Source organism: Corapipo altera, unplaced genomic scaffold (assembly GCF_003945725.1).
Source record: "Corapipo altera isolate COAL_440 unplaced genomic scaffold, ASM394572v1 46, whole genome shotgun sequence".
Classification (NCBI taxonomy): Eukaryota; Metazoa; Chordata; class Aves; order Passeriformes; family Pipridae; genus Corapipo; species Corapipo altera.
The window spans coordinates 4,625,617-4,640,851 of NW_020884883.1; the positions used below are offsets into that span (position 1 = coordinate 4,625,617).

The 15,235-nt window shown below is 36.0% G+C and overlaps 1 protein-coding gene across 1 annotated transcript in view; it reads left to right on the top strand.

Annotated features, from left to right (window-relative positions):
- The window catches only part of TPO (thyroid peroxidase), a 45,729-nt gene extending 38,780 nt beyond the window's left edge, over positions 1–6,949 (top strand). Inside the window, exons 13-15 of the mRNA XM_027640921.1 lie at positions 2,773–2,981; positions 3,494–3,664; positions 6,789–6,949. Of these exons, the coding sequence (XP_027496722.1) occupies positions 2,773–2,981; positions 3,494–3,664; positions 6,789–6,949 (541 nt within the window). The remainder of the gene's footprint in view (positions 1–2,772; positions 2,982–3,493; positions 3,665–6,788) is intronic.
- Positions 6,950–15,235: the final 8,286 nt, after the last annotated feature.

The following is a 15,235-nucleotide window of genomic DNA, read 5'->3' on the forward strand; positions in this document are numbered from 1 at the left end:
CTTTGACAACTGCAGCAAAGTCAGAATAGATGTGAAAAATCTATAATTCAGGCTTTGTAGGGGGATAATAGAAACACCACATACCTGGCCTTATGCGATTTGGGACTACAGAATGCTCACAGAATTGCCTCATTGGGCACAGCACAGGATATCACTTCAACCAACCCTGCACAACTCTCATCAGGATCTTGTGCTGGGACAACTCTTCACACCTGGAAGGCAGGAGAAATCGGGTCACAACAGGGTGTAAGAAGAAGTTGTATCTTGCTTCTGCTCCTGAAGCAATTATAAACCCACCATTTTTTCATTTCTGTCTTGTACTCGTGGCAATAACTTTGAATCTCATGAGAAGACTAATTTAAACAGCTCACACCATGCTAGCAGTGGTGTTTTAAGTATCTCTGGTCCTTACACTCACCTTTAAACTCCTCTTATAAGTCACTGTTATGGAAAGAAACCATTATGGAAATAACCATCTGAGGTAGAATTTAAATCTGAACTTTAAAAAATGTCAATTAATTAGCTCACAGGAAACGGCAATGTTATTCATAAAGGTGGTATATTATTAGCATAAACTGTGTAGACAACAAACGTTCCACTGAGCTGAGTTAAAAACATGGTTGAAAGTCCTCTGAATTGTACAGACATACTTGACCCTATCTGGAGAAGGACTATCTATGGAGGTCCTTCCAGTCTTGTTCCCATTATTCAGTGCCTTACAATGTTACTTATTATTCAGTGCCTTATAATACTACTGTCATTAATTAAACATAAGCATAATTCAATATGTTAACTCCCAGTTGAGAAAAAGAGAATTCTAGTAATGAAAGAATTCCACAAGTTTCTGTCACAAAGTCTGTGGCAGGTAACTTAAATTTGAATTAGTATTCTGTCATTAATACAAAAGGAACCACCTAAGAGAAGTTAGAATTATGTAACAATGTTATAGTTGTCGCACAGTAAGCATAAGAATGGAAAAGTCTGAAACTCATTGCAGTGCCTGGTCAGATAGAGTATTGGGTGTTATCTGTATCTCCACCAGTGACACTACATACCTTAAATGACAGGTCAGTAAGTAGAGATTTAAAAATATCTCTTCTAACATACTCTTTAAGATCAGAAATCAGGACAAAGTGGAGTTTTTGTCTGATTGAACTCCATTCTGATAGCCCTAAAATCTTTTGTCAGTAATCTGACAAAGGATTTCTTTTTCCTATGTACTAAACCCAAGCACTGTCTTAAACTTGGCCACATCACCTGAAACAAGTTGTTTCCAATCCATCAGCCTTCTTTTTCCATCTCTTCCTTCTCTGAATCTTTTTGTTGATCTCAAGATTTGAGATATTTGGGCAAGAAATTCTGAAGTTTTGTCATTCTTTGCATAGAGGTTTGGCCACCTGATACAGATTGAATAGAGTAGCCTTTGTTAGAGTAAACACCTATCTGCTGAGTAGATTAAAAATCATTTTCTGCTCAAGCTTTCCCAGCAATGTACATAAAACTGAATTTTGTGATGAAAATAGAATAGATTATAATGCACATGAAAGGGGAAATGACAGGTGTAGGAGAGCTCAGTGGAGAAAAGTGTTTGATAGCTTCCCAGGGGCCTGGAAATGGTCAGTGAAGTTTCAGCATGCTCTGAGAAGTCTGAGAACAGTGTGAAGGTGAGGTGTAAGAGGAAGGCTTCTTTATTTTTTTCTCCCTCCAGTTCCTCCACCTCTCCCGCATTTCTTGTCACAGTTCTGCTGAGCTGTGGGACATTAGCTCCGCTACTGGTCCTGTAGATTGCCTCCTCCTTCAATATAGGCAATATTACCATAAATCCTGCCTAGGATTTGGGAAAATCCTAATTGACCTGACTACCAGACAGAACTATCTTGGAAGTTTAGCAGTGCTTAACACTATCTAATACAGATGTTCTATCAAACTCTGCAGAAGTATTAATGCAATGTCTTTATGTACAAAATGTTTATCTTCCTTTTTTTCTTTCCTTTTACCTTTAAACATATACATTTGTTTGTATGCATACATGTATATTTTATACAATGTATACCATTTAATAGACACATCTTTTAAGCACCAGCTGGTTATTCTGTTTGACACCACACTCCTGATCTTACAAAGAAAATCAGCTCCTGTCTGTTCCAGACAGTCCTTTTAGCTTACCTTTTTTAAGATCAAAAGCATAATTAGTCTTACGTTTTTCTACCATAATGAATCTGCATATCTACAGGTTTCTTAGAAAATTAAGTACTCTATATTAACCAGAGAAGCATTCAGCAATACCTGTTTTCATAGCAACCATTCAGTACTACAAGCAGAATTCAAAAGCTATAGTATGGGAATATCTATTATAGCTGCAATTCTCCTTTAATTTATGCTCAAAACAATATATGAGTGAAAAGCAAGTACTGGTGTGTGTAGGAGTAAGTATCCAGTTCAACCAAATTTTTTTCAAGTTTTTCTCTCAGGATCATAACATTTTTTGTGGCCTCGTTTCATCAATGAAAAGTAATTCTGAAAATATGAATAATTAGTAGTTTTAACCAGCTGTCTTTAACACACTATCTGAGTTGACTAGTACATCAGATTCACACCAGCCTTTTCAGGACTGGTTCTCTATGGCCGTGGTATTTACTTTTATTGGTGTTATATCTATCTACTTTTTGCTGTAATTCTTATTTTTTTGCTTTTGCATAAGTATTAGGAAAGTAAGAATAAGCAGCTCTTTCGATTTGATCTTTTCAAAAAATTTTCTATCAATCTTTCCAGATTTTGGTGGGAAAATGATAATGTTTTCACAGAAGCTCAAAAGCGTGAACTCAAAAAACACTCATTGTCCCGTGTGATTTGTGACAACACAGGAATTACTGAAGTGCCAGCAGATGCCTTTCAACTTGGAAAGTTTCCACAGGATTTTAAGAATTGTAACAATATACCTGGAATGAATTTAGAAGCTTGGCAAGAATTTTATCAGGAAGGTAACCTAGTAGTTACCATTTTTTTCTGATGGGAGGGAAGATGCAGCATTCCACATGAGGTCTCACCACAGCAGAGTAGAGGGGGAGAATTCCCTCCCTCCCCCTGTTGGTCACACCTCCTTTGATGCAGTCCAGGATATGGTTTTCTGGTCTGAAAGTGCACATTGCCAATCTTTCTCTCCTTTCTTAAATTCCTCTGTAAAAAAGGATACAATTTGCCAACTTCATTCTGACAACTTAAATGGCTGATGACATAACCAGAGATTTTGATAGGGTAGAAGTTCTTAGAAAATATTAACTAAAAGCTCTGCAGAATGTTATTTTTACAAGGGTTATAAGTCAAACATGTGGTATTCTTTTCCAGAAATGAAAAAATTGAGTCTTGATCACCTTAAAATGCATGAGAAATTTCACTGAAGTTAATTTATAACAGTAATGGAGAATAATCTCCATTTGCAAGGGTAAGGTGGTAATTTTTAAAAAGCCTGTAATACGGGGTTTTTTATTTGTAGAGGAACTTTGTGGAACTCCAAAGAGTGTGGAAAATGGTGATTTTGTATACTGTTCAGAATTTGGAAAAACTACAGTGACTTATACATGTCACTATGGATTTCAATTACAAGGAGAAGAGCAATTAACCTGCACAAGTAAAGGATGGAACTTTGAGGCTCCCATTTGTATAGGTATCCTTTTTTTTAAATTATTATTATTATTTCTAAATTTTCTAAAACCTAAAGTCCAGCAGAACTCGTCAGAAGTGAACTCACTCCTATGCTTTTTTGTAGTCAGCCTTCTGGGGTTATAGGTACAATAGTATGATTATGTGAAACTCTCCTTGCTCCATAGTGCACTCCATATCTGTCTCTACCCATCCTAATTCAGCAATCAAATTGATGGTAGGAAAATGACACTAAAAATCACCTAATTAAGCAAAAATAGAATCTATTAACACCCAGTAGGGAAAAAAAAGCGCAGTAAATCAGAATTATACATTGCTTCCTCCTACATTCAGCACAACAGCAGACAGACAGTTGTCATTTTCCTAGCATTGTTTCAATGGATGCTCTACATAGAAATTGAGCTCTACACCACTAGGTCATGTGTCACGTTAATAATTTAAGTAAAAGTGAAAAAAAAATACTGTGAAGTGAATAAGTGAAATTACGTGAATTAATAATTACTTTAGGTCCAACCTCCCTCTCCCAAATAGCTGTGAAAAGATGTGCCAGAATTTAATTACTTCTGCAGGTACAAAAGCAGAGCAGGTGAAAAATCAGTAAAAAGATAATTTATTTCAACATTTCATGCACATTTTCATGGGAATACTTTTCTGTTTCCTTTTTGTCTCATTTTTACTGTTCAATAGAGTAGGTTAGAAGGAAAGAAAATATAGCAAATATTTCAAGACTTTTACTCTTTACACTATGAAGGGTGAATTCTCTATTTGCATTTCAAATGCATGTGCTTATAATGGAGTGTGTATGTGTGTGTATATACTCTCAAATACATGTATACATATATATATATACACTCATACTCAAACTACTCTACTTTATAAGAACATGAGAGAAAACTAAACCTGAAAAGGCCATATTTAGGAATATATTCTGGATAGCGGTAAATTAATTTGAATGCAGGCGCTGCAGCTGATCTGCAATAAAGTCTGCTTATCGGTATTTCGGTGATAGCAGAATAGAAAGCTATTCATTCTAATTGTATACCTGGTGTGGAAAAAGTCAAATGAAATTTGCAGCTCTTTCCTTTATTCAAATCCTATTTATCCACTGAATTACACCCACGTAAATACCATATAAAGAAATAAAGCTGTTAAATGAATTATAATGAAACCTTTTCAATAGATTGGTGTTCTGGCAGCGAACTGAATAAATAAGTTAAATGAGTGAATCATTCCTTGTCCTAGTTTCTTTTAATATGTTCAGTAATGTAAACAAAAGACTGTATATCTGCTGTAGGAAAACAAGCTGCTGCATATATTAAATAAGTGATGCTGTTATTAAAGGAAAACCATCAAAACCCACTTATGCAGATGCTACTTGAGTTTTACAGTAGAAAGCACTTTGTTCCACTCATGTCTGTGCAATGTGTTCCCATTCTTTTAAACGTTCGGCAAATTAGGAGTAAATCAAGCAACATAATGAGGAGGATAGAGCTTAGCATTTCTGCAGATGGTTTCAAAATTATATGCTGCTCTGGAAAAGACAGAGTGGCTTGCTGATAAAATCATAGGATTCTGAGAGCTGTTAATTCCTGCTTACAACTTCGACTTTGACAGAAATCATTTCTATTGTTTCAGGAAGTGGTTTCGTGCTAAAATATGTTACCTTCCTTTATATTAAGTGCTATCATACTCCTGATAGATAACTCTGTTTACTTTACTTTAGCAAGCTACTGCTCTTTGAGTAGTACAGTACGCCGGTAAAGTCTGACAGACACTATTTAGTGATGAAGAAAAGAATTAGCTAGTTAACAGATAGATTGACTATGGATCTACAGAAGCTGAAAGAGCACGTTTGAATTATAGTGCAGGCAAAGGCTGTACAGGTTCTCTTTCCCAGACGATGATGAAGCCAATGGTCATTAACCCAAAATGTAATTTTGAAGGGAATAATACTTACTCAGATATCTTCATCCTGAACAACAAATTCTTTTTTTGCTTCAAATTGGTATTATAAAAGCTATTGTTTCTTAAGGGTTCTGAACCTTAAGATTATTCCTTGTATGATTAGTCTTTTGACTGCCTCAGTTGATAGCTAGCATTGGACCCAGTTACTGTTTTGTATTAAAATTTGAGAGAATCAGGCTTGATCCTATTTACAGTGATAGAATTCCCCTAGCTACAATGCTGAAGTCAGTAAATCGTTCCTATAGGGTCAGTTTCTAATACCAGTCGAAAACAACTACTTAGCTTGAAGTAGTAGATTGTGGTAGAAAAGGAAAGGAATATAACCAAAAAGAGAAGACACTGAAGGCTTAGCTAGGTGCCCACATATGGGCTTGCAGTGTTTCCCAGGACCATTGGTCAGAGACATTAAACAAGCTGTCAAATAAACAGGACCAATGGGAAACTAACTAAAACAATACTGGACATCTATTTTTAGTCACCTGAATTCAGTCATGTGAATAAATATTACATAGAAAAAAGAAAGGTGTAGAAATAAGGAAAAGAAACCCTTCTATCCCTCTCTGAGTACTTTCTTCCTGCACTGCATAATGTCTCCCATTTCATCATATAACCAGAATATGAGAGAAAAAGGTCTTGAATGGCATCAAGAACAATATGTTTATGCACATTTTCCAATGGATAATTGTTCATCTGCTCATCATTTTGCCAGGATATTGTAATTTTACAGAATTCATATAACATCTAGAAAAAACATATTTGCATTGATATCAGAAATTACTGTTATAAATTTTGTCACCAAAGGTAACCTGAAATCTTGGCTCCTTAAAATCCTTCCTAGAAGGGTATAGAACTTTGTCAGCATTATTATTTCCACTATCTCTATAGAGAACAGGATGAAAAATGCTTATGGAGGAACCTAAAGTCTTAGGACACAAACACATGCAAGAAGAGCTGTCAGGTTTAAGGTCTGCAGTTTTGAAAATTCAGCCAATTGCCATTTTAAGCCTTTGGGAGTATCAATAAGGATCTTTGTCAGTATCCATGTCTCACTGAAAGTGTACAATACCTTTTATTTATGAATCCTTGTGAAAGGTGTAGGTGAGAAGTTAGTAATCCCTCTGTAATTTGTAATTATTGTTGATCAGTGTGTATTCATTTTGCAGACATCAATGAATGTGAAAATAAAATTAATCCACCATGCCCTCCTTCTTCTACATGCATTAACACTGAAGGCAGCTACAAATGTCTCCATACTGATCCTTACAAGCTGGCAGAAGATGGAAGAACATGCATTGGTAATGCTTGTGAACATACTGTCCATTAGAACTTTCTCTGTTTTCTTTTATAATGCTGTAAAAAATCATAAAACTGAGATTTATCGAAGAGCTGTTAACATATGTGAAAAACCTCTACAAAACTATGGGCTTAAAGGCACAGTAAGATTCTGTAAATAAAGGTAGTGGATAAATAATACAGAGAAATAAGCTTTTCATTGTCCATTCGTACTGTACAAAATCCACTAAGTTTTCCTTACGGTGATACCTTAACCCTTTCAGAGCTAGAAGAAATTATGCATTTTCTTGGGTTTTTTCAGCTTTTCAGCTTATTAATTTGAGCCACTCAGAGTTTCATCTGAATCAGAAAATAGAAAAAAAACCCACCTATTTTTCAGATGTTTCTTCTCTTTATTATTTACAATTTATTCCTTTTTCCATTTAGCCATGGTTACATTAATTTATACTTTTAAATCCAGAGACCAAAACCTGCTTTCAGATTAATTTAAGAGGTTAGTACACTGGTGTTGAGTGCAACTAAGGATTTTATGAGGTCACTACACTAGCATGAATATGAGGCAGCTCCAAATATAAGGTAAATTTTCTATTTCAAGGGAGCAAGCAGAAAGTGCTTAGTCAGTGCTGCTGTGTCAAGTGATCATTATCCCAGACCAAGTCAAATATGTTTTTCAGAGCTTCATTTGCTTTCTGACAGGTCAAAAAAAATGGGTGCAAGTACAGCCATTGCTGTATGTCTACCATGTAAGGTTAGCACCTTCCTTTAGATCTCAGTTAATGGAGTAGTTTGTCATGTCCATGGACCTATCCTGCCATGCTATGCTAAGGCTTGAGTTGTTGAATCTCTAGAGTCAGTCATAACAGTTTCTGCGATGTAACACACATTGCTTCCTCTTACATTTTAAAGCTATGGAAGAAAACATCCTTTTAGGAAATGATTGGCAAAAGCTGGCAAATGATTACCTGGGTCTCACTTGCATTCTTTTATAGAAACAATGAGACTTGCTTTACAGAATCTCTGCCATAACTACATTTTAAACTGATTGGTCAATTTGAAATCGTGCCATTAATTCAGCTGATAATTCTTTAAGCCACTGTAGATTATCAGACATTGCATATTGGCTATAACTTCTATTGTCAAACTAACACAAATATTGAAAAACTTTAAAAAGATATCATTCCCCTTCTTAGATTCAAGCATGAAGTTGTAACTGTTCTTTACCTCACTGTCTCTTTACCTCCTCGCTGGGAGGCTCTAGTAGTGTCCATTGCCTCTTGTCCTGTCACTGGTCACCACTGTAAAGAGCTTGGTTCCACCATCTTTGCACCCTTCCTTTAGACAAATTGATAATTTTCCCCGAGTCTTCTCTTCTCAAAGCTAAACAGTCCCAGAGTTCTCAGCCTTTCTTCATAGGAGAGGTGCTCTAGACTCTGATTATCTTTGTGTCCCTCCTCTGGACTCTCTCCAATATGTCCATGTCTCTGTTGTACTAAGGAGCCCAGTCCTGCACACAGGACTCCAGATGATGCCTCACCAGTGCTGAGCAGAGGGGAAGGATCATCTCTCTTGACCTGCTGGAAATACTCTGCTTAATGCATCCTAGGATACCATTAGTTGCTTTTTCATCGAGGTTTCATTGCTGGCTCATGTCCAAGTTGGTGTCCATGAGGACCCACAGGTCCTTCTCTGCCAAGCTGCTTTCCAGTCATTTGCTAGTGTGTAGTGGTACCTGGGGTTATTCCTTCCCAGATGCAGGAATCTGTATTTCCTCTGTTGAACTTTGAGGTGCCTGTCAGCCCATTTATCTAATCTATTGAGGTTCCTGGGCAACCTGCTGTAGATGATCCTGCTTAAACAGGAAGATTTGACTAGCTTATCTCAAAAGGTTCCTTCCAGCCTCAATGACTTTTTGATTCTGTGATTAGATATGGAGAAAAGGAGCAGGATTTTAGCGGTGTTTTATATGGTTTCTCTGTAAATTGCAGTTCTTATCATGCTAGTGTGCATTGAGAAATAAGTAGTCAATTAGCTACTTGACAGTAGATTGCTCCAAAAAATATTTGTAATAATAAGTGAAAGGAAAATGTTACAGCCAACTGTGTTCTAGTTTGTTTAATTCCCATATTAAAAAAAATATGAAAAATTTACATAAAACAATTTGTCTGTATTTTTACTTCAACTGATAAGTTTTTATCAAGGTCGTTGAATGGCTTGGTTTGTTGGTCTATTGTTTTTGCATTTTTAAGGACGTCATTCATAAGGCCTAGATAATTTTACCATACAGTTAGAGTAAGGTTTTGAGACTTAGTAAAAAAAGGGAGTGCAACACTTTTCTAAACCAACATATTAATAATAGATGAGCTGCTGAAATTTTGAAGTAATAAGAATTTGGAAATCTGCAGTATACAGTGATTTAAAATTATAAGAGCACTTCACATTATAAGAATTTTAATCTTCAAAACTAAAATGCTCTTAAAATTTTGAAGAGCTCTAGTATGCTAACTAGACAATACTGCAAATCTATATAACCTTCAATCCTGCTTTTTTTGGTGGAATTCATCAGTAGTCTCAAGGCTTTCTTTTCTAAGGTTGGATAATGTTTTAACTCAGATGGAAACTTGTATAAGGTAACTTTATTCAGGAAGTGAATTTATTGAATTGCCTCAAGTCAAAGTTGCTCATCCCTTACCACTCTGGCCCATGGTTTATGTTATATTTAGAAGGAAAAAAAATAAAATCAAGCAAACAAAAAACCCCCCATAAAAGTCTCAATTTTCCATCTATGCATACTCTAACCACAAGAAAAAGACTGTCACATTTTATATATCTTCACTGTTGACCCATGGTGAAAATATTTAAAATGTGTGTGTTTTGCCTCCAAAATGAAGTACCTAAAGTAAGTTAAAGCTAACCATTTATGAAGACTTATTCAATGGGCAGAAACTTTTTAGATTGAAGTATGTCATATACATAATTACTTGTTCCTACCCTCACAACAATCAATGGAAATCAGTTTGATTTTTTAAATAAATCCTAAATTATTTGATGTTATCTCAAATAAAAAAGCAATCTCAATTTATTTAGTCACATTTTTTTTAAAATATGACAAATATATTAAAAACTTGAAAAAGCTGTGTTAAAAATACTTCCAACAAGTACACTAGCATGTGATTATATGATTAATGGATGAGGATTATCTAAAGTGCTCATGGGAAATTTCTAATTCAATGAGTAATACAGTTTGAACTTTACATTTTAAATTAGATTACAAATTAATGAAAAAATCTATTGAGTGTTTTAAACTTCTATAACTTTAATGAGGCCTTTCAGTGACACTACAAAAAGAACACATTATGCATTAAAAGGATAGGAGCCTATTGTCTGACTGCCCTCAGCCTTTTTCATGTCTATGTTGTGGGCAAAAAATGAACAATACTGGACTCTTACTTGGAGGATTTAATTCTGTCATTAAAGATGTCACAATGTAGTCTAAAGGAACTAATGTGAACAGGTGAATAGTTTTAAAATTAAAGGAAGTCTCATGTTCATTTCTCTACTGTTGATGAGCAGATTAATATTACCTTCAACACTGCATACTTCAGCAAATGCGATTTTCAACTGGAAAGGAACTCATTCATTTTACCATTCTGTTTCTTTGGGTGCTAACCATTACCTGCCTCTTTCAACATAAATATTCATGTATATCCAGCCCATCTTATACTTTTTAAGGATATGAAGTCCAACTCACTTGAGCATTGACCATAAGTCTTTTCCATAACCAGTTTAACCTGGTTGTACAGTGTGTATGAAAAAAAAAAGATTAAAATCTCCAATTAAATTAATCAGAGGACAACTCCTACTAAAGAATTGCCCTTAACTGTTAACCCGAAGGACCAGCTAGGTAGACCCAGAAGTGACGTTTCAGGGTTATCTGTAATATTCTATTAATAGCTCCCTGAAAGAACAAACAAACTGAAAATTAAGAGGTGCTTCCCTCTCTGGTACTGAAATAAGATCTAGCTGCCAAGAAACGAGGGTGCTGTGTCACATTAAGTATATTCTATATAAATCAGAATGAATATTAGTCATTTTGATTCATTTGATTAAAAAAAGACCCTTTAGTTTCCACCATTTCAGGAATTATCAATATCCTTTTTTTTTTTATAATATTGAGTTTGAAAGTACTATGCCAGTCTTTAGTTTAACCAACATTTATCTTTAGTTTAACCAACATTTATCTTATTTATCTAAACATGCAAACATTTCTTCTGTGTAGAATTTCTGCCCATGGTTTGTTTTTTTCTCTGCATAGTCAACCAGTAGCAAATATAAAGTTCCCAAATTTTGACCTTTTGACATATTTCTTCTTTTTGGAGTATAATGATTAGACTTTCTAAAACTTTACATATGCTTACTGTAGAATGTAGCAGAAAACATTCAACATATTTTGAATTTTTATTGAAAATACTGCATTAACTGAAATGGCATTGAAAATGTGGTGAAGTTTTTGAGTTCAAGGAGGAGAAACGATTTCTTTTGATATGTGTTTTTAAATTAGATTCTATCTATTGTTTGCCACGGTCCGAAAAGGGTGGGGGGAACTGTGGCACTGCATGAGTCCGGGACACAAAGGTTGGGATGCAGGTAGAATGCTTTATTCACACGTGCACCCGGTCTTTTATCAACTCGGGAGGGGAAAGGGCCAGAACATAGGGTGGAGCATGAAACAGACAAGCGGGGGGACAAACCGGGATAGGGACATGGGCAAAAGAGGGAGGAACATGGGAGGAACCGGGGAGAGAAGGGACAAATGGAGGCTGTTCCCTCTCTGCAGCTTCTCCAGCCAATCTGCAGGACATGCCCAGGAAATACAAATTCTGGGGAAGCATACAATGTGTATATACATAATAACTGTAAAGTCTGTATCATAAAGTCCTTTCAATCACTGTACATCTTTTTCCACTTCTGAGATTTTCCCCATTCTGGTTCCTGGTCCTTCACAATTGTTGCTGCTTTTAGGTGTCTAACTGAACAATGATTACAGAAAATAGATTTAGAGTTTAACAGACTAGACCATAGGTATCCCTCTCAGACCACACTTTCCCAGTTGCTTTCTGACCCATTGCAATCTAAAAGAATGAAGTTATTGAAGTCTATAGGTAAAATCATGTCACTTGAAATCACGGGGACAGACAGACTCTTTCGGCCATCCTCAGCAGAACAAGGAAACAATAAGTTGTAGTTTCAATGAAAGCTTTAATTTTTTACAGAATATTATGATTAGCATAGCAGAAATACTGTAGCACAATTTTGTAAGTAGCATAGCACAGAATTTTTAGTACAGCTTAGTTTATGGTTCCTAATAACCTGGATCCTCTGCACACTGAGTCAAACCTTAATAGTTGGCTTACTGTATCAATATAAGAATCATAATCTACACTCAAAACCAGGTTAAAGAATACAAGTCATTCCCTCAGTCCTTGGAGAAAATGGATGATGGTGGAGGCATCCCTGACCACTGAGGGATCACAGGTATTGTTCACCAGCAGCAATTCTAGTGCAAGATCCACTTAGGAGTTGCAAATGCTAAATTTTATAGACAATCCTCTGTGTGCTGTTACATTTCCCTGCTCTGAGAGAGGGTCATCCCAGCCTGGTTGGCCAAGTGCCTGGGACTTTCAAGGCTGGTAAAGGAGAGATGATGTAGTAATAGGAAAATGCTTTAAACTGGAAGAGGATAGGTTTAGATTAGCTATTGCAAAGAAATTCTTTACTGTAAGGGTGTTGAAGCACTGGAACAGGTTGTCCAGAAAAATTGTGGATGCCCTATCCCTGGAATTGTTCAAGGCCACGTTGGATGGTGGTCACGGCCCTGCCGTCTCCTGGATTGCTGATAGCTGGACCTATGCTGGATCTAGGGGTGCTAGCTATAATTCTCTCTTTTTCTCTCTCTTTTTTCACTTCTTCTCCTAATCTCCTTGATATTTGGGTAACTTAAACCCAGATGGCTTGGATTTTGCTAAGATGTATGGGTTAGCATGTGCTAAGTCAAAGCTTTGTGGAATGCTTTATTTTGATTGCCCTTCTAACTTTTGCCAAGTTCCTTATTTTCTAAAGTTTACCAGGAAAAGTGTGTTATTTGGCCTCCTGAGAAACGTGTGCAGTGTCTTCTTCCATGCGCCCTCTCAAGGTATAAAAGAACTGAAGGCCCTTTTAATAATATCAGTAGGCGAATTTTTTTGAGCATTGTATAGTTTTAAAGTAAAACCCCTTCGATGAGCTTGGAGCCTGGTGTCTTACAGATGGGGCTCTGAAAAATCTGGTCTAGTGGAAAGTGTCCCTGCCCATGGCAGAGGATTTGGAGCTGTATGGTCTTTAAGGTCCCTTCCAACCCAAACCATTCCATGATTCTATGATTCTAGAGAATTTAATAGGGAGAAGGAGAAGTCTTGTGCACAGGAACTTCAGGGTCTGACGGGGAGTGGAAAGGGGACTGACACACAACCAGCTCAGTCACAGAGATTGGACATTTGCTTTATAAAATTGTGTTGTCTATGCTAACTATGTTACCATGGATCAGGAATAGGGCGTGCAAGCCGTCGAGCAGGAGGTATAAATCACAGACGAGGAGAAATAACCATTTGTGACACTGACTCATATCTCATAAGGTAGTAGCTATCTGTACAATTCTGAACAAAACTATTTAACTAATCTTTCTAAGATATTTTGAAAATTTTGTGCATTTTCCCAATGCAATCTGTAAACTCTGATTTTCAAAACCAGTCTCCATAGTTAGGGAAGATGAAAGTATGTCAGAATTTAATTTTTTTGAAAATGTTAGCATTTAATACAGTTCAACTGAGTATACAGCTTTACAACGTTAATTCCTTTTTTCAGTATGTAGTTATTTTTGTATATTATTAGAAAGACCTATCTTTTAAAATGCATTTTACCTCAGCACAAAAGAATTTAGTTTCAAGATTCCTCACAGTCATTCAACCCAAAATGTAGTCATTGGCCTCCTAATTTTATTTAGCTTTAATTTTTGTTCTGAATGTTATGACAGTGACAGATTGTAACATTTAGATAAATGTTCTTATCTTTTTCCATGCTTTTACTGCTATGTCAAAGGAACATAAATCCTGAAAATGACACCTCCTTAAAATTTCATTTAATTATATATAATATTGGACCAAGTTTCTTTGTTGTGCTGCAGAATGCAGAATACTGTAAGTAGTGAGTCATCACAGCAGGTGCTTTAGTCTGCAGAGTCACTTAGTAGTTTCAGCACTGCACCCTGCAGGGTTGAGAAAACAGCTGGTTTGAGACAACAAACCCGAAGACTTTTGACACTTTTGTCAAAACTGCAGGAAAAATACGACCTTTATTTTGAGAAAATTTTGCAAGGAGAACCCTATATTCTATGTTACTCACATAATTCTCAATTTTGCATTTTCCAGTGGGTAGATTCATGTCTAAAGATTAACTAAGAAACAAAGATAAATGGTGAGCTATAGTCAGGGGTAGGTAAAGAGAGTAGATTGAAGCAAAAGAGTTCAGCACTTCAAATGAAGTGTGTACTAAACTTAAAGTTTTATCCACTAGTGACTGAGATGTGTAAAAGCAAAACTAAATACTTGAATTAAAGCAGAATAAGAGAAGATTTTTAGCAGCATTGTTTTGCAGTTATGATATTCTTTTCTGACATGTTCCCTTCTATTAGAATGTTTCAATGAAAAATATTAAAACTGTATTATGATTTCTGTGAGTATTCCTTGCAATTGCTTTTGGCATTTCAGAATACATAAGAAAAGTTTTGTACATTTATAGTAAGTTTGGAGCATTGACAATTACAAAACTAAGTTACCAGTGTCATTAATTTTTTAAATCTGTACAACTTTTGGTGTACAGAAGCTAAGAAGAAATTAACATTCTCGTTTGATTATTATTTTTCCCATCCTGTCTCACAAGCTGCAGATGAATTTGGTGTACCTCTCTTCAGAAGTCTGTCAGTCATAAGTCTGTCAGTAACATGAGTACACCCTTTGGATATTGAAATTCAAGATAAACTGAAAATCAGATTTCCCAGCTTGGAAGGTCATTTTTATTTTGCATGGTGTTGCATGGCACTGGAAGCATACACACCTGCCAAGCTGATGGATGCCTGCCCACTCCCAAAACAGCAAAGCAATTTTGCTAGGATACAGATGGCAGCTGAAGATGTCTTGCATACCCATCACTGCAGGGGCACAAATTCCACCCTTCAGGAAACTTTTGTCGCTTTATCACCGCGTGCCAGTTCGTACTTGATCATACT